A 19,960-nucleotide genomic window follows, 5' to 3' on the forward strand; every position below is an offset into this window, starting at 1 on the left:
GATGGATACTTTGGCTCATATTTTTATTTTTGTCCATCTTAATTATATTAGTCAATTACCTAATTGTCTTCTGCCATAAAGCATTGCTCTTAAAAAGTCTGAAAGCAATCTGATTTTTATTCCCTTAATGAGTAACTTGGTGTTTTGCCTACATGCGGTGTCTCCGGGTAGCCTTTTTTGTTTCATAATGCCAGAGCTCCCTCTTTCCTTGTTAAAACAAGTTAATAAAAATATATGCTGTACTTTCTGCTGCCCTCTGCTACTTTTACTTGGAAGTTCTTTTTAATTTACTTCTACTTTCCTAGTTTTGCAGTTTCTTCTCAGTGTGAGGTTTTGTCCTGGAAAGGAGCCACAGTAGTTTTAATTCATTGGGTCCAAACAGCTGCAGCCTTTTCAAATTCTAACAGGACCTCTTAACTTACAAGTTAAAGTGTCCACAACCCCACCTGGTCCCTGAATATTACTCTACTAAAAGATCCCAGATCTTCTTGAAGAAAAATCTGATTCCATGTCTGGGGCAAGGAAAGTACAAGATGAGCTTGGAACGTCTAATTGTATCAGCAAGTATATAAATGCTTAAAAAATTATGGGACGTATCAGAAGGACATTTAAAAAGCCACCTAGAGGGGTTCCCAAAGTAAATGTACAAACACTGACAGAATCTGAGCCGATGTGAGTAATAAAATTAATAAAAGACGAAGGGGGGTGGTTTCTACTGTTGGCAGACATTGCCCCGTAGGTAGAACAGGAGACGACACACAAGGAGTCCTGTGATTTCCTCACCTTTCTGCCTGGACGTACTTCTGGGCCACGGCCCAGGGAGGGAGAGTCCAGGCAGTGTCTAGCAGACTCTTGAGTTGAGGGGACAGCAATCTGAGTCCAAGAAGCCTGAGATGTCTGGAATTTGCAGCACAGAGTGTCAGAGAGGGGAGAGTTATGAAGAAAAGGAGCTCAGGCGATCTGCGTAGGTGTCCCCTGGAGTCTGCTGCCGGATACTAAGCTGAGGGTGTGCGTCCTGGGACTTACATGGCCAAGCAGAGAAAACTCTGGCAGCTGTAAGCTTAACGGTCCCCGCTCTTACACAGGGCTGGGAAAATCCGAGTTCTAACCAGCCTGAGGGGAGAGACCCCAGAAGGCTCACGTCTTGCTAGTTGGGCTAGACCGTAGATCGAGCTGCTTGAGGCCCTTTTTAACAAAGCTTAATGAAGCGGGTCCCAAAAGGATCAAGCGGATATGGATGTCACTTAACGGCCATGAGAGGGGAGTTTTCAGTGTGTCTGTTTCCTTTTGCCCCTGCCTGCGAAGGCACTGTAAGTTTCAGCCACATTCTGCAGTCAGCTTCCCCACAGCGAGTTGCTTGGTGCCTCACAGGGGGCAGGGGTCGGGTGGGGGCTGTGGAAGGGGGCTCCTCAGCCATGAATTCAGCTCCACCCGTGCACCTGCTGACTTCCTCATGGTTTCCCAATGAGTTCCACGGGCACCCCAGCTGGCTCCCGTATTTCAGCAGCATACCCTGCAAATGGTTTTCCATTGGGTTTCTGGCAAGTCCAGCCATTGTCTCACCTGGTTTTCTAGTAAGTTCACACACACAGGGAACTCGCTGGTAAATGACATTTCCCTGCCTGCCTGCCTGCCTCCACCTACCCACTGGGAACCAGCTCTGTCCCCAGGTTACTACCACACCTTCTCCAGGGAGGTCCGAACCCCAACTTTGGAAGCGGCCCCCTCTTCTAAGTTTGCTCCTTACTGGGACAGCCTCCCCCAGCTTTAGGGTGGCGTTCTTTTCAGTTCCGTTTTATTCCCTCTTAGTTATTAGTTCCTGGTAAATAGTTAATACTTTATATTAAGCCATCCTCGTTCAAGTAACCATGTAGTTTCTCTCTCCTGTTTGGACCCTGGCTGATACAGAACTGGTCCCGTCAGTGGTCCCAGGAGACAGACCTGCAAGAAGGAGTTTTAGAATTGGTTTTGGTTGTGTTCTTGGACTTGACTACAGTGCCAAGTTCCTTTCAGTGGGCAGTAGGATGCTTGTAATTCATGACAAGAAGTGGCATCACAATGTGATCACAGTATAATTTGTGGTTGATTGTGACGAAGTGCCAGCTGAACCAAGTACCTTGGGAACCCAGATGACAGCCGCACATGACTGTTATGGCAGGAACGATGGCTGCAAACGCTGTAGTGTGGGATGGCTTCTCCTGAGTGCTCCAGGCACAGAAGGAGAGAAAACGACAATATAAAATCAACTGGTTTATTACTGTGAACTAATATGACAAGATTATACTAAGGTTTTTAAACTACCTTATACAGACATTTGCTAGTGGAAAACCTTAAAAGAAGGGAACATTAACACCAAAAAAAAAAAAAAAAAAAAGCCAAAAAAATCATTATTTGTTTTGAAAGATATTATCATACGTATTTAATATTTGAGTTTTTCACTCCTAAAATAAATTTTAAAGCATACAGAGTATCCATTACATCTGATAGTCTTGATCTGTGGTAACAAATATTACAGATGTAGAAAAAATTTTTATTTTCATTGATATTCATCAGATTGTTAAGTGTGTATCCAAAAGCATCTTCAAATTAGGCATCAGTCATTGGTCATTTGCATAAGCTTATCTTTTTTTAAAGATGAAAATATTTTGTCTCCTTGCCCTGGCTTTGGTTTTGCCTTTGAAATCTATATTGCTTTTACTTCAGATTTTAGACCAGTTTCTGAACTCAGGTTGGAGCATTCCACATCAACCTTTACTTCTCTTTGCTTTTCTTCTGTTAAAGTATGGATAAAGCACTGAAACTCGTAGCAAATACTCAGTGGGAAATGCCAGAGAACATTGTTCAGTCGTATTCAGATAACATTCAGGTCTCTTACATCATTATACACAATCACATGTCAGAACTGTCCATTTAAGGACTTTATTTAGCCTCTAAAACTTGTAATTTTTTGGAATACCACTCATAGAATTTTTATAGAGTATAAATACATGTCCTCTTACTAATATCGTATTTGCAAGAAAGACCCAGCAGTAGCAGACGGGGCCTTGACCACACGCTGAGGCCTGGGAATGGCTGCAAGTGAGACCGACTCAGCAGATGGTGACCACTGCGCTCCCACCTGCGTCTGTCCTGGTCCCTGGATATGTCAGCTTTAACGTTTGATTTGACTTGTTAGTGTTTCCTATTCTCGTTTTCAGTGGATAACTGTAGATTCCTTCAAACCAGTAACATCTCTGTGTCAAATTGTTAAGCTTTAATTCTCACAGGAGAATTATAATTTTTTTTTTCATTTTCCCTATCAACCGATTTTTCTTGGGATTTGGGAAAAGTAAATTTGCCAAATAACTTCAAGAAGGGATTCCTACATGGAAACACTAACGTAGGTTGACTGCAGATCTCGTACTGCTGATGAGAATACAAAGTAGTACATTTACTGTGGGACATTTTCATATAAAGTTAAACATACACTTACCGTATGACCATCAATTCCATTCGTAGGTATTAAACCAATATGACTTTAAATATATGTCTTCCCAAAGATTTGTAAGTTTATAGAAGCTTTATTTATAATATCCGGAATCTAGAAACAACCCAAATGTCCATGAATGGCAAATGCATAATCAAATTTTGTTATACCAAACAAGGGAATACCCCTCAACAATAAAAATATATTGAACAACAATATGGATAGATCTCAAAAGTGTCATGCTAAGTGAAGCCAGACACAAATCACTACTGGAATCAGATTAATGTACGTTTCCATTTATCTGAGACTCTATTAAAGGCAAAACTATGTTGACAGTAGATCAGTGGCTGCCATAGGGAAACTTTTGGGTGTGATGGTTCCCCAAACTCATGGAAATGTACTGTTAGAATTAGTGGATTTTATTGTAGGTAAATCATATTTGAATAACATGACCAAATAAACTGCCACAATTGTATTCTTTTATACCGTCAACAATATGAAAATTTACAAAAAGATATTGCTAATAGCATAAAAAAATTTGAAATACCTAGATATTAATGTTTAAAAAAGTGTAAAGATCTCTGTAAGATGACATTTAGGGACCTTAAAGAAAGTCTAACTATATTGGCAGAGATTTCTTGCTCGTGGATTAAAGACTTAATATAATGAAGATATCAGTTCTCCTTAAATTGATTAATAGATTCAATCTAATCTCATAAAAATTCCAGCATTTTTAGCCTGTTTATCTAATTCCAGAATTTATGTGGCAAGGTTATGAATATAAAAACAAATAGGTAGACTTGTTGTACTACATCTCAAGATTTATCATGAAATATGATAATTATAAACTGTGATAAGGTGCAGGAATGGTCAGTAGATAAATGGGGTATAATAGAAAGCCCATTGACAGACACCCAGTCTGATGCAGACATTTCTGTATACGGTTTCTTCTATGACACAAGTGCTGTGGCTAATCGGGGAGGTTAAAAGATTGTCAAGTCAGTAAATCATGTTGAGTAGCCATTTGGTAAAAGAGGAAAGTGGCCTACTAAACGACCTCTCATCAGCACCCCTCCCTCAGTCTATTTCAGTATAATCAAAGTACTAGGTATGAAAGGCAAAGCTGTAATGCTTTTTAAGAAGAGCATGTCCCCATGATCTCAGAAAAGATTTCTTTAAGACACAAGAAACATTAACCGAACAAGAAAGGGTCGATAAATTTAGCTATTAAAATGAAAAATTTCCGTTGTCAAAAGACCATTGAAAAAGGGAAAAGAGTGAAAATACTGTGTTCTAATACAACATTTGTTTCTATGGTGCAAATAAGTTCCTCTGGGATTGGTAAAGAGGTAGGAGAATGACGTCACTTTAACTGAGGTAGTGCTGGTCCTCACTGCATTTGCCCCAGCAGGCTAAAGTTGTGAATTACCAAGTAGCAGCAAGTAAACATAGATTATACAAACACAGCTGAATGTTGCATGTGCTGTGCAGGATGCTCATTCACCTGTTTGGTCTCTCTTCTCAATTTGAACACGTGCTTTATCTTAAAATTGTTTATTGTACATTTTTTTTTCTTCATTCAGTAGCCTCAAAACTTCTTGTACCCCTTTCTATCAAGCTACCTTTTCATTTTTTGCTTTTTTTACATTTTTTAAATATTTATAATTAGGAATTTAACATGTCTTTTAAACTGTATAAATATTTTTAATTAGGATTGTTATTGATTTGGTAGTGTTACAAAGTTGCAACAGGTTTTGAGAGACCGACCCTGACCCTGTTTTCTCCATAATCTCTGTTATTTTTGGTGTACGATTTTACAGAAAGCACTGTTTCAAGAAAGCATATTTCACATTTTAGCAGAAACACCCTATGTGCAACATACGTATTTGTACTTCATCAGTACTAAGACACAATGAATTCACATTAAAACTCTCTACACTTGGAATCTTTCAATTATAATTGCTAGGTCTTTTTTAGGAATAAAATAATGGTGCATTTTGGAAGCTGCTGTTTGCTTAGACCTGATGTACTGTGATATCCAGAAAGTAAAGAATTACAAGGTAATTTTAAAGAAACAGGCAACCCAATGGAGAAGCGGCAAAATACTTGAACAGCCACTTCAAAACAGAGGAAATCTGTATGGTTAGTAAATAAACAAAAAGAATGTTTAATCTCTTAAGGCAGTTGCCGAATAAGTACACGAGATGCCTTTACATACTTAGCGTCTTGACAGAAGTTTAAAAACCTGATGACAGGTGTTGATGTAGGCACGAGAGATGCATACGGTGTGATTCCATTCATATGAAGTTACAGAACAGGCACCACTGAGCTGCGTTGCTTAGAAATGCATTACTTGGTGAACACTTTTTTAAAAAGAAAGGAAATCATCACAAATATCAAGATGGCGGTTACCTTTGGGGGTGGAGGGAGGGAGAGACTTAGGATTTTTGGCATCCTGGTAATATTCTGTTTCTTCACCTGGGTGGGTTTACTTTACTATTACTTGTTAAACTTTACATATACATTTTATGTACTTTTCTGTAGCTTTCAGAATGAAATAAAAACGGGGGAATGGTCACCTATGTCAAACGTTGTGGATAGGTCAGTGAGAGGAGAACTGAGTCTCGACCATTGGGGTTAAGCAGAGTGGAGACCTGATGACACAGCTGACGGTCTCGGTGGCGTGATGGGGGCAAAGGTCTGACAGGAACTGGCTCAAGAGAAAGCGAAAGGAGAGGAACTAGAGACTGTGGATAAATAGAATTCAGAGGAATTTTTATGTAAAAAGGAGAAATATGGTAGTGACTGCAGGGGGTGTAGAAAGCTTTCCAGTATATAGAGAGTATCAGGAAAATACAGAGATACATTTTTTTGGAATGCAGAAGGCAATGGCGTAGGTTGGGGAAGGAAGAGAACTTTTTACATGTATGGGGTTACATTTCTGGGGGGAGAGAGGAAGTGAAAATTTATAACGCTTATATTTGTAAAGAGAATTAACCTTAAAGCTACTTTATAAGTCTTGGAAATTTGTATGTCGGAATCACACATAACATTTCATATCTGTTAATGGAAAGAATCATGAACCATCTTGCTCAGCAGTACTTTGCAGAAAGAGAACGTAGCCCAGAGGGCTTGAGTGCTTGCTTAAAATTGTACCATTAATCAAAAGCTAAGCAGGGTCGGGCCTGGCTAGTACTTGGATGGGAGACCACCTAAGAAGACCAGGTGCTGTAGGCATAAATAAACAAACAAATAAATAATAAATAAATAAATAAAATCGTGCCATTAATTGTAATCCCAGATGAAAACACTGCGTTGCTCCTCTCCTTTGGATAAGTACTCTTTTTATAGTAGTATCTGTAATATGGTTTTTCTTAAATTGGGTTTTATATAGTCATTATGTTTTATAGTAGAGTTTATTTGGATAATATTTCAATTAGCCTTTGCTGCATAACAGACCAACCTAGAACTTAATGGCTTAAAATAATGATTATTTAAAATATTATTTCTCATGATTCCATGAGTCAGCTGAGCTCAACCAGGACCACTCATGTGGCTGCAGTCACTGCAGCCCAGCTGGGCCGGGGGAGGGGGTGCCAGGTGTCCTCACCTGCATGTCTGGGCCCTTGGTGCTGTTTGTTGGCTGGAGTCTGTCTGCGGTCGGTAGTCCACCCTGGACTTTCACGTATGGCGGTGGGGACATTCCAAGCAGGTAAAGATGGGAAGTCTAGACTCCTGAACTTGAACAATATCACATCTTCCACATTAAATTATTCAAAGCAAGTCATAAATCCAGTCTGGATTCCAGAAGTGAGACAACAGGCTCCATCTCCTGATAGGAGGAAGTGCAAAATATTGTGGCCAAGGTTTTCCATATATCAGATAATTAAAATTTTAAAACTTAATCATTGAATTTATTTTCTAATGTTAATTTTTACTTCCTGTGGAGCTGAAAGCTCTTGATTTGGGGGAATCTAGCAATGTAGTTTTAGTCAACATGAAAACAAAAATTTGGCAATGAAAAAAACATATTAAGAAAGAGGAAGTTATATTTTCTAGATTTCCTATCTTTTGTGATGTGAAACAGACAAATATTTTTATAAAATGGATAAAAATAAGAGGAAATAGAATGTAGTAGAATGTAACATAACTAAAAAGTCAGAGCAATTAAGTTTCCCATGAGTTAATTTAGAACAGCATATTGCAGGCACTGTGCTGATGACATTTGTGTAAAATTCACTTGATTTATTCGACAACTGTCCATTGAGTACCTACTGTGATTCTTACCCCATGCCAAGACTTGGGGCTGTCACTCTGAACCAAGTAGACGTGGCCCCCACACCTCGGATGGGAATCAGGAGGTTCTTCAAAGAAACCCTCTGAGCCAGGCCCTGAAGGATGAGGAGTTAGCTGAGGTGAGAGTGGGAAGAGGACTAAGACGTCTTCCAGGGACAGGAATGGCTTGATCAAAGCTGAGTGAGTGCAGAGAACATTAAAAGAGTTGACAGTGTATGATGGCTAAAGCCCAGAATGTGAAAGGGTTGGGGCAAGAGAAGCTGGAGGGGTAGAGTCTGAATTTTATGCCAAGGGTTTGGGAAACCATGGATGGGTTTAGAGGTTTTTGCTCAGATTACTGTTTTCGGAGAGTCACTGCCTGCAACTTGGGTAAGGGTAAAACCAAGAAGAAGCTTTCGTTTCTAATGTCGTAAAAGTATTGATTCCTGGTTGAGTATAATTCGACCTAATGTAGCAGTGCTGCCGTTATACCTTGGATCTGAAAGAAAGATTTTTAGAATTAACCCTTGGACAACTTGGATTTGAGCTGTGCGGGTCCATTTACATGCAGATTTTTTTCAATAAATATATAGTCAGCCTTATTCTGTCTCCAAAAAATATGCAGATAGCTTCTTTCGCCTGTGTGGTTTGACATCATCATGACCAAAGTCAGTTTCATCAGTCATTTCTTTGGGAATCAGGAGGGGTCCCCAAGACTTCCCTGGGTTTTGCATTGGGGCTTCAACTAACTGCGGATCCAAAACAGTTGTTTTTCATCGCGGTTGGGAATCCAGAGATGGAGGGCCTGCTGTACGCATTGTCCTGTGTCATTTACATAAGGAACTGGAGCTTCTGTGGATTTTGGTATCTGGCGGGGAGGAGGAGGGCGGCGGGGGGGGGCGGTCCTGGAACCAATCCCCATGCGTACCAAGGGATGACAGTATTAAGTTCTGGGGGAGTCAAAAGGTATATGAGGATTTTCAACTGCTTGGGGGTCAGTGCCCCAACCTCCCCCCTCCCCACCCCATATTGTTCAAGAATCAATATGCTTTAACGTGAATTCCTTAATAGGGAGAAATTTAGTGCTCTGTTGCTATAGTGAATTTCATTTAAACAGTTTAATTTTTTTGTAATTGCTTGAAGAGAATAATGGCTAAGAAGAAATATGTGCAATACTTTAAGCCTTAAGTCTTTTATTCATTTATCTAAAATATTTCATAATATTTATCCACGTTTTCAAAGCAGAGTTCATTAAAAGAACTTTTAAGAATTGTTTTTTGTCTTTTTATTGTCCTTCATGCCTCTAGTGGAATGTCAGTTTCTCTTCTCTAGGAAAGAAAAAAGTACTTAAGATAAATACGTAAAAATGAAGTCTATCATTGGTGGATTTCTCCCTCCTTCAAGTGTTAAGTAATAATAATTAAGGTTTAAGAGAGGAATTAACTGTTGTGTCTTGGAGAGTTAAGCTTTCTTTAACACTAAAATTTTTTAGTCTTTGTAGTTTTTAATTTTATAGCTCTCTGTAGATTTTATTAAAGTATATTCATCCTACGTTATTTATTGTCCTACTTTCATATAGGAATGTTAACTCGCCTAAAATTTTCTGAACTTCATTCTAGTAGGTACAACATATTCAATAGTCTGTTTCTCCCATGTGTTTTCTATAGACTGAATTTTCTATTATTCGCGATATTTTGTAACCTTGGAAAGCACTTTACAACCTATTTTTTCTTTTTCTTTTTTAGGCACAACAAGGGCCCCCAGGGATGGGGAAGTCCCAGGGGTGGACTATAATTTCATTTCTGTTGAACAGTTCAAAGCACTGGAAGAGAGTGGAGCGTTATTAGAAAGTGGAACGTATGATGGTATGTCCCCAAATATTGACAACAGCAATCCAGAAGAGCACCTGAATTATCGCCATTATTTCAGAGAGAATTTGATTCGTGAAATACCATTTTTTAGAGTTGTTTTTTTTCTGTCGGTCTTTGGGAAAATTTTCTTTTGATTAGGATATTTGTAGTTTACTAGTTAAAATGGGATTAAACAATAAACAAAGCATTTCATTATAAAGTTGATTGTGATCAGTATACTAAAATTATTCAGACTGACCACTTTGCAGATTTCATAGTAATTCACATTTATCGTATGAACTCAGCAAGTGTTTGTAGTTGCTTTCTGTTTGAGATTGAGAATTTAAATACTGTCTACTTTTAAAAATCTATTTATACCTTGGCTAGCTTGGAGAAAAGAGAATAGAGATTGGGGGAAAAACAACAAAAACAAGATAACTGGTTTTCATATCTCTTTCTTCTATCCACTTGATTCTACAGTACAGATTTCAGATCAATTTCAATTTTTAAATAATTCTACGTTGGATACTTTTCCTCCCCTTATCTCACACTCTTCATTGGCAAACTTATCCACCACTCCCATAGCACCCTGTACTGTTCCGTCATTGCTTTATCGTACTGTTACAATTCCCTTTTTCACAAGCTCTGTGAAGGCAGACGTCATATCTTTCTTCTTCAATTTTATCCTTAGTGCCTAGAGATGCTGTTCAATAAATATCTCACCTTGATTTCAACATAGCCAACAGATAGCGTTTGTGTTCTATCCAAAAGAGTAATAATTCTTTATAATTTCTCTCGTTAGCTGTACCACGAGTTCAAAACAATGGAGTCATCATTTGCTTTCCTCCTTTTTCTCACAATTCCCATCTAGTCTGTTACCCAAACCAGTCGTTTCTTCCTTCGTAGCAGCCTTCTCAGTGCTTCTTGCTCTCATCACCTCACGGCCGGCCCACTGGACTAGCTCAGGAAATACTAGCTCAGTAGTCCCCAGGCACAGCTCTGGTCATGTCTCTCTCCTCTTCAGAATCTTCAGTGATTTCCTTCTGCCTGTTCATGTTAGTCTCAGCTACCCTTTCTGGTCCTACTCCCACGAGTCATTCATTTACTCATTTGATGCTTCTTTCATTCATTCAACAACCCATTTATTAAGTACCTACTACATGCCAAGCACGATGAGAGGCACTAGAAATACTGTGAAGAACAGTATTGAAATGATACTGCCTTAATAAATCCTATATCCTATTGGGGAAGGCATTCGAAACACTAACAAACAAAATAACTATAAATTGAGATGTTATACAGGAAACAAAAACAAGGGATTTGATGAAAACAGTAAGAATGTCTTATTTAGATCAAGTAGCCAGTGAAGACTTCTCAAAGGAAATGACAGCTACTTATTTTTTCATTCTCATTCAAATAGCCTACTCTCATTCACCTCCCTCTTACAGGCAACCATTCTGATATGTTTAACATGTATGTTTTGTTTGTATGTGTTCTTGCAAAACGTGTCTTGTGTACATTTACTTATTTACATCTGAACTGCGTTCTAGATCTCATTCAGTTTTTAACTGTTTTCATTGACCATTCTCCTAGTGATGACTTCCAGATTGCCTCCAACTGCCCACCATCACTGATAAAGTTACAGCCAACATTCTCACACATGTCTTCTTATAGACCTGTGGAACATATACCCAAGAGCAGAATTGTTGGGTTATGAGGTGTTACCTCTACTTATCTGATGAAGTGGTTTTGAGTAGGGGAGCTCTGCAGTCTGCTTTCCCACCAGCAGTACATGAGGGTTTAATTCCTGTAGCCGCTATAAGAATGACTCCACATCCACATCAACGCTTGGCATTTTCTAGCTTCATAGTTTTGCCAATCCGATGGTTGTAGGAGTGGCATCTCATTTTAATTTTAGTTTCTCTGCTAGTGAGAGTCTGAGCTTCTTTTGCTTGTTAGTTTTTCGGATTTCTGCAAATTGTCTATTCATTTGTTTTGTCTGTTTTTTTAATGGGATCTCAATCATGTTTAAATTTGCAGACATTTCTTAGATACTTGGGTATTTATCTAGATAATAACCCCCCCATCGGAGATAGATGTTTTCTTCCATTCTGTCACCTAATAACCTTGTCCTGTGTTTCTTCATTAAACAGAAATTTTGATTTTTATCTATCTGATTTATCACTGTTTTCCTTACGACCTATGCTTTTGAAATTTAAGAAGTTCTTCTCTGCCTCAAATCACAGTTATTCTCTGACATTTTCTTCCGTTAAGTATAAGGACACAATATATGACACCGTGACGTATTGCATACTATTAATTACTTCAAAGGAAATTCAATTCAAATATCAATTCAGATATCAATTCAAAGGAAATGCAAATTGCAATCACAATCATATGCCATTTCACATTCATCAGATTGATAGAAATTTTTAAAGTTTGGTAAATGGAAACTCCCAGACACAGCAGGCAAGAGTATAAAAGAGTATAAAATGGTACGATCCCTTCGGAGAACATCTCGGCAAAGCTAGTGAATTTGAAGATGCATATAACTCTGACCCAGCCGTTCCTTCTCTAGATGCCTCCTCTGGGAACACCCTTGTCTGTGTGTATATGTAGAAATGTACCCGAATAGTCATTATAGTAGTCACTATTTGAAACAGTGAGAGAATAGAAGCAACTCTCTTTTAGTAGGGGAATGAATAAAATGCATATTAATTTGTTCATAAAAATGGACTATTATGTGGCAGTTAAATGAATTAGCATCTTCATGTATCAACAGGAATAAGTCTTTGAAATATAAATGAGTAAAAAGAAAGTTGCAAAAGGGTATGTGTAGTGTACTATTTAGGAAAATATATGAAATGTTATAAAAACACTTTATGGAGCTTTTATGATCAATATTACATATGCTATGTATGCATATACATATGTCCTAGATATATGCAATATACATGAAAATGACACATGCAAACCTCAGGATAACTCAGAGAGAGAGTGGGAGGGACGGAGACAGGACGTTAGGGCTTCAGTAGTACATGTGACCATAAGTGGTAGGTCCTTGAAGGGGGAAAAGAGGGAGACCTGAAGGAGTCTGGCAAAAGTTAATATATGGAGGTTGTGTAAATAAATAGATAAGGATATTTCTAAGACTATTTTCTGTGATCTTATATATATTTAAAATACTTAATAGTTGCTGGTTCTATTATAAAATTTTAAAAAAAGGAAAAAGCCTTCAGAAAAGAAACAAAAAGGAAAAGGAAAAACTCCGAAACAGCTTCAAAAAGATGAAACCTTTCTGTTAGTAACTATATCCAGAGTTCATAAACCTTGTGTTTATATATCTTGCTGTACCTGCAATCTTGATATTTACCAACAACTCAAGAAATATAGACCTAATTTACTTATAAGCAATGCATATTATTAAAACTAACATTTTTTTTTAAATGAGGAAACTGCCAGAATTTATTATGAAGTCCTAAAATCTTATCAATGATTATGGATAACAATCATAATATCCTGAATTTTCACACTAGAAAAACATTAAACTTCCTAGAATTAGATAGTAATTACTAAGAGTACACATTAAAATGTGTTTGTAGTGAAAGTACAATCCTTAGAAAAAGTGGACTTTATATTTTTGTCATGGTACATCCAAATTTCTGTGTAGTCTGACTATTGAACATCATGCAGGAAAAATTGAGAGCATTCTTTTCCTGGCCAAACCTGGATTTGGATTTGGAGCATTTCTGTGCCCTTTGCCCCAGTTTGTTTGGTTTGGTTTTTTTTTTGTTTTGTTTTGTTTTTGCTTTACTTATGGGCCAGAAAGTTTTTAGAGACCCTCTGAGTCTGCTTTAATAGGAATCTTTGCACCCATCTGCATGACGCAAGTAACTCCACGTCAAATGTGGATAGGAAAGCAAGGGAGTAGTTGAAGGGGGGAGAAGCAAGAAGGCGTTGAAAAGCTTTTTAGTTTGATTTCATTGTTTTGTCCTGTGTATTTTAATGGCAGTACTGCCTAAAGTCAAATTTCCAAAGAGTTCATCTTAATCCTTTCCCCTTTGCAGAATGCACTACTTAAGGTAAACTGTTATTTGTAGATTTGCCTCAGTGTTCTGAAGAACGTTATTTTTTTTTTTTTTTTTTTTTACAACTAGGAAGAATAATTGGTTATATACCCTATTAATTTACCTTATGTGAATGAGCATCTTAATTACCTCTTTAGGAGCCAAGGAATTTGAGTAGAAGTTGTGATTTTTTTAAAACAATAAAAGATCATGAGTATTTTACTCCCTAAGCATGTTTATCTTCCTGTAATATTAGCATAGTGATTGATAGAACGTCAAAACGAGTAGGAGCCACAAACTGTTAATGCATTAGACCCGCTGAGTGCTTTCCCATTGTATTAGGCTGCCTAATGAGAGCTACGTGACAAATTGAGATGATATTCAATTTTCATTCTATTCTGGAACATTTTTATTGCAAAAATAACAGATCCTCAAGACTTAACATATTAAAGTATTTCTTGCTTTCCTGAGAGTTAGCCAGTATTGAATTATGCTAATCATGTCTCTATTTTTTCAACAAATTGTCAGATAAAATAACATAATTAGAATGCCTACGAAAACTTTTAAAAAGCACTTTTATATAAACAGCCTACATTGCAACAGACTGGTTAGTTCTTAGCTTATCTTTTGCCCATGTATTTCCTCATTTTATCAAAATCGTTCATTATGTTACACATCAGAACATTTCTGAGTTAGTTTTCTTCTTCTACCTTTTATTTCAGTCTCACACAAGAGCATTAATGCATTTCAATTCACAAATTAGGCCCTAGTTGAAAACCCACGCAAAGCAAGCCCTTTTGGAATAAACAACATACTTATTATATACATATATGAATACATATACATGTGCGTGTATGTGTGTATACATATATTCAACTTTCTGGCCTTACTACAGATAGTATTAAAATGTTAGATAATGTATAGTGACGGGCACTTGAAAAATTAGTTCTTTTTGCTCTTTTCACCTCCCCATCTCCTAAGAAGAAGTATTTTGTCCTTCTTTCGGCCAGCAATGGGAATTCACAAACTTCAATGGAAGCTAACAGGGCAAAGACATATACTAGGTCCTGTCTTTCTGACTCTCAGTTTAACATTAGTGCTTCCAGCTTCTGTTATTTTGTCCACTTCAGGAAACTTCTATGGAACTCCCAAGCCTCCAGCGGAACCCAGCCCTTTCCAGCCTGATCCAGTTGATCAGGTCCTCTTTGATAATGAGTTTGACACAGAATCCCAAAGAAAACGAACTACATCTGTCAGCAAGATGGAAAGAATGGACAGCTCCCTTCCTGAAGAAGAAGACGACGAGGACAAGGAAGCCATTAATGGCACCGGAAGTGCAGGTTCGTAAACAGGTGAACAACTTCTCACTGATCTTCCAGGTTGACTTGAACATGACACTGAACTGGCAGTAGTAAAGTTTTTCACAAAGCATATGCACAGTGAGTGTCGAGATTCTAATACTCTTTGTAAAGGTTTTGTGTGGAACAGTGTATCTCTGTCAGTCATCTTATAAGCTGAAGCGAGTTGCCTCAGATGGCAATTTTGATAAAGCAGTAATAATAAGCTATCATTGGTAATAATATAAGATGCTGTTACTCTGATGCTTAAAAGATTTGAGATTCGTTTCTAATGCTGGAATATAGGAATCTTACTGGCTTAAGTCCTACTTTACAGAATATGAGAAATACGTAGATGTTTTAAGATATAGCCTTCAACCAAAACAAAATACAGAGATTTGGAAATAGGCTAATAAACTTTATCTGAAAGGTTTGTTAGCAGTGCCTGCGTTATAGTTCAGAATCACTCAAGGAAAATTTCCGAACTTAACTCATGTTTGCATTAAATGCAAAACCAACAGAAATTTAGTGGTGGAGAATCTTCTCCTTCCGAGTACCCCTAAATAATGTGATTGCTTAGGAGATTCTTATAACAGAGAGTATGAATGGGAAACCACAGAATCACAGCAGAACTAATTTCAGCGCTGTTTATTATAAGCCACCGAAACACTACAATATAATCTTCGTAAGAGTCAGAATTTTTGCTTCTTTTGTTCATTGTTGTATCCCTTGCACCATAAACAATATCTGGCACATAGTTAAAAAAATATTGATACCCAAAAATGAATGAATTTGATCACATCCCCAGATTTGCAGAACCCTTTATCATATCATTTTCCCAAAGCATTCTGATGTTTTTCATCAGTTATTAATTTGCCATGTAGATTGTATTTATTGTTTTAATATATATATTGTTTGTGTCCCCCTCCAGAGTGTGAGTCCTGTTTTATCGTCCTAACATCTCACGTGGTTATACCACATAATATATTTGATGTTTAGTGAGTTACCCCCGGTATATTTTGGGTGAAAACACCTTTTCATTCTGGCTACTGTATTGAGAATGGGCAGTAGGAGGCATAGGTATAAACAGGGATGCTAGTTAGGAGGTTAGTGCAGCCATTCAAGTGAGAAATGGTGTTTTGGAGCCAATGAAAGCATGAGAGGTGAGAAGGGGCCTGGGCTGGGGACATTTGCTGGCAGACTGGATATGAGGTGTGAGAGAGCAAAGGCAAAAAGTACTCCAGGCGATTTAACTGGGAAAATGGATTTATTGAGATAAGAAAGGTTTTACAAGGAGTCCATTTGGGTTGGAAAAGGTTAGTGGGAGCTCAGGTTGGTATATTTAAGTCTGAGATGTCCGTTAGACTTCCTCCTGGAAATGTCACGTTTGAAGTTGGACTTAAAAGTGTCCGTTCTGGTTTGAAAATAGATGTTTGGACAGCATCGGCAGTTAGCTTGTATAGCAATGACACCGAATGAGATCCAAGAAAGTGAGTGTAGAAAGAGAAGAGAAAAGGTACAGGGCCTGAACCCTGAGAAGGCACCCTAATAACCAGAGATCGGGGAGACTGGGAAGAGCCATGAGATAGAAGGAACAGCAGCGGGAGAGGGCAGTGCCCTGGAAGCAGGGGAGCAGCGTGGTCAGCCACGTCAGATGCTGCTGACAGCTCAAGCAAGAGAGCACTGAGCATTGATCGTGGGATTTAGCTATGCGGAGGTGATTGGTGACCTTGAGAACAGGTGTACTGATGAGAGATCAAAAGTCCTATTGGCGTGAGTTCCAGAGATAAGTGGAATGGTGGAAGCGAAGGTAGCAAGTATAAACTTTTTCCAGGAGAGAAATGGGGTGGTTGCTAGAGGGGCAAGAGAATTGTTTATTTTTAAAGAATGAAGAAATAACTTGCGTTTCTGTGGATGAACACGATCTTCTAGATAGAGAAGATGGGGATACAAGGGAGAGAGTGAGAGTTGCTCGAGGCAAGAGGTGATGGGATATAATTTATAATCAAAGAGTTAGCCTTCTCCAGAAGCACTTCCATAGTGATGACAGGTGGCGTGAATGGGTGCCATTGCTGTGTAGATGTGATGGCGGGACTTTGCGGAAGTTCTCTTCTGCTTCTGTTTTTCTCAGTGGACTAGGAACAAGGACATCACATGAGATTAGGGAGAAGGGAGCAGGAGTGGAAGATTTTAAATGAAGCAAAGTATGAAATAGTTACCTAGGAGAGAGTCAGAGTGAATAGGCCGAAGAAACGTCCTGTGATTGTCAGACATCATTAAATGCCCTCTTGAGGTTAGTGATCGTGAATTAAAAGTGACCTAGTTAGTGTGGCCAGTGCCCAACGACGTGTGCTGCTGTAGAATAGATGGAGAGTGAGATTTAAGCAGAATTATGGTTCAGCCAAGCAAGTATAATAAAGGCTGGGACAAAGGAATCAGGGTATTTACAAGGGAGCAACTACGGTGGCTGGTCATGGAATGGGTGTTGGGTAAGTCGGACAATGAGGAGGACATGGCGAGGGCGTGGATGGGGATGAAGGAGCAGAGAAAGGCAGCAGGGTTAATGGATGATAGAGCTTGCGTAGATAAGAGGTGGATGGGGTGGAAATACTACAGCGAGTGCGGTGTGATGCTGTGTAAGGCCTCTTCGAAGGTTCTCTGATTCTGAGGCACTGACAGCAGTTTGGAGTTATAACAGTTGTGTTACCTTTAAAGTTCTAGAAACAAGTTTGAAGTGCATGGATTGCGAATTCCCTAGACAATAACCAAATTTTAGTATTCTTACCTACGTTATGGACTTTGAGACTCTAAAAGGGTTTTAATATCACCAACAGAGAATTAAATTATAGTCATTTAATAAAAATCTTTTGAGTGTAATTTTTTTAAAAATTAGTGTCGTTTTAAAGACCTGAGTTAAATGTATCTGAGGCAGCTTGATATGGCAGTTAAGACCACACACCACATAGGTTTGACTCCTGGCCGGACTGTTCATGAGTTGTGTAACCTTGAATAAATTAACCTTGCTGTGCCTTAGTTTCCTCATCTATAAAATGAGAATAGGAATAATATATACTCATAGGGTTGCTGTGAGGATTATGAGTTAATATATATAAAGTACTTAAGGTAGAGCCTGGATGTAAAAGGACTATGTAAGTACCGTTACAGCTGTCACCATTAGTATTCTGTTGATTGACATGTATTCAGTATGTACTGAATTGATACCAGTGTTGTTTTTGTTTCTTTCCCAGACTGGTATCAGAGGTGCTATACAGGGTCAATGTCACTTAGCACGTGAAGAAAATTCAATATGTTTGTTTATGGTTTTCAAAAACTACAACAGAATGGGGACACAACAGGAAATTTGCAATACTTGGCGTTTTATTAGAAATGAAGAGGGCTGTTTGAGGAGAGTATAAATTTCCCCACTTCTCATGCTTTTCTGTTTTGAATAGAAAACAGAGAGAGGCCGTCCGAGTCATCTGATTGGATGAAGACCATCCCAAGTTACAACCAAACAAACAGCTCCATGGACTTTAGAAATTACATGATGAGAGATGAGAATCTGGAACCACTGCCCCAAAACTGGGAAATGGCCTACACCGACACTGGGATGGTCTACTTCATTGAGTAAGCAAATGTCTGTCTCTCCCCTGACGTGCCCTGTCACTGTGAGGCTTGTCTGAACAGGTCTGAACATAATTTCTCAAGGCTTCCATTTCTTTTTTCTCTCTTTAAAAATATTTTTCATACACATTCTAGTTGATTCTTAATCTGTCTTTTTCTCTGGATGGTTTGTTTGTTTGTTTGTTTTTCCAACCTCTGGTTTTATTAAAAAACAAAAGGATTAAAAACAGATTTGTCACTAATAATGAAAAATGTAAGGACTAAAGAGAGTTTTGCTTTGCCTTTTTTTTTTTTAACTTTTGGGTGTAATGAGCATTTCAAGTACTATCATCATTTGCAGGGGCCTATTTCTTAGCTAAGTATTTTTAGTTCGAGAGCTTGAGTTTGATATATTTAGGCAATATAGTTAAATAATATAGAAGGAAAATATCACTGATCCTCAGAGTTTTTGATATAAAACCAATTCACACACAAAAAAGTATTCTGTGAAGAAGCACTATTTGTGTAAATGTATTTACAGAGCTATAGAATACCACATGTATTCAGTCAACCTAAAATTTTGTATTGCTTGCACCTGAGAATAATATTGTATAATTCTTTAGAAGTTTATCATGAAGTATTTTTATATTCTTATGCAGCTGTAAATTCTCATCTTTAAACTTATTTACTCAGGTAGAATATGAATGTAGCGAAGTTACAGAATATAATAAAATATTGAGGGCTGGGTAGTATACTCAAAAGAACATATACTTAGAATTGAATTAGGAGTGAGAGACTTGAGTGTATTTCCTCAATTGGTCCCAAATTCCACATCCTTCACACAGAGTGAGCATCTTGCTGTATCAAGTGATATTCTAATGTTTAAAAGACAGATTTTGTGTGCATGGTGTTCTTTTCACCATAGATGGTAAATTATTGATTATGTATACATTTATATAAACATTAATGACCAGGATTATACATAACAGATAAAAATCAGGTATACTCTTCTCTATGGACAGTTTAAGGTATTTTTCAAAGGTAATTTAGACTTTTGACTTTCATGCCGACTTTAGAATAGAACTAAACCCTCAAGTAAGATGTAGGGTCACTAAAAGTGACTGGAATATCTTTAGAAGCAGATTATGAGACATTGATAGTATTTCACCCTGCAAACAGGGATAAGTTAGTAAATTACAGGAGTGGGGAATTTATACAAGAAATGTCTTTATAGACAAACATTATTAAAGTGGATTAAAGGACTAAATGTAAGACCTGAAACTATTAAACTCCTAGAAAAAAACATAGGGTAAAGCTTCATGACATTGATTTTGGAAAGGACTTCTTGGATGTGACACCAGA

At 37.9% G+C, this 19,960-nt stretch overlaps 1 protein-coding gene across 2 annotated transcripts in view; it reads left to right on the plus strand.

Moving 5' to 3' along the window:
- The window catches only part of MAGI3 (membrane associated guanylate kinase, WW and PDZ domain containing 3), a 179,053-nt gene that overhangs the window by 101,820 nt on the left and 57,273 nt on the right, over nt 1-19,960 (plus strand). For both annotated transcript variants that reach the window (XM_015595537.2, XM_015595538.2), the window contains exons 3-5: nt 9,487-9,606; nt 14,789-14,998; nt 18,448-18,622. In XM_015595537.2, the coding sequence (XP_015451023.1) occupies nt 9,487-9,606; nt 14,789-14,998; nt 18,448-18,622 (505 nt within the window). The remainder of the gene's footprint in view (nt 1-9,486; nt 9,607-14,788; nt 14,999-18,447; nt 18,623-19,960) is intronic.

Source organism: Pteropus alecto, unplaced genomic scaffold (genome assembly GCF_000325575.1).
Source record: "Pteropus alecto unplaced genomic scaffold, ASM32557v1 scaffold106, whole genome shotgun sequence".
Classification (NCBI taxonomy): Eukaryota; Metazoa; Chordata; class Mammalia; order Chiroptera; family Pteropodidae; genus Pteropus; species Pteropus alecto.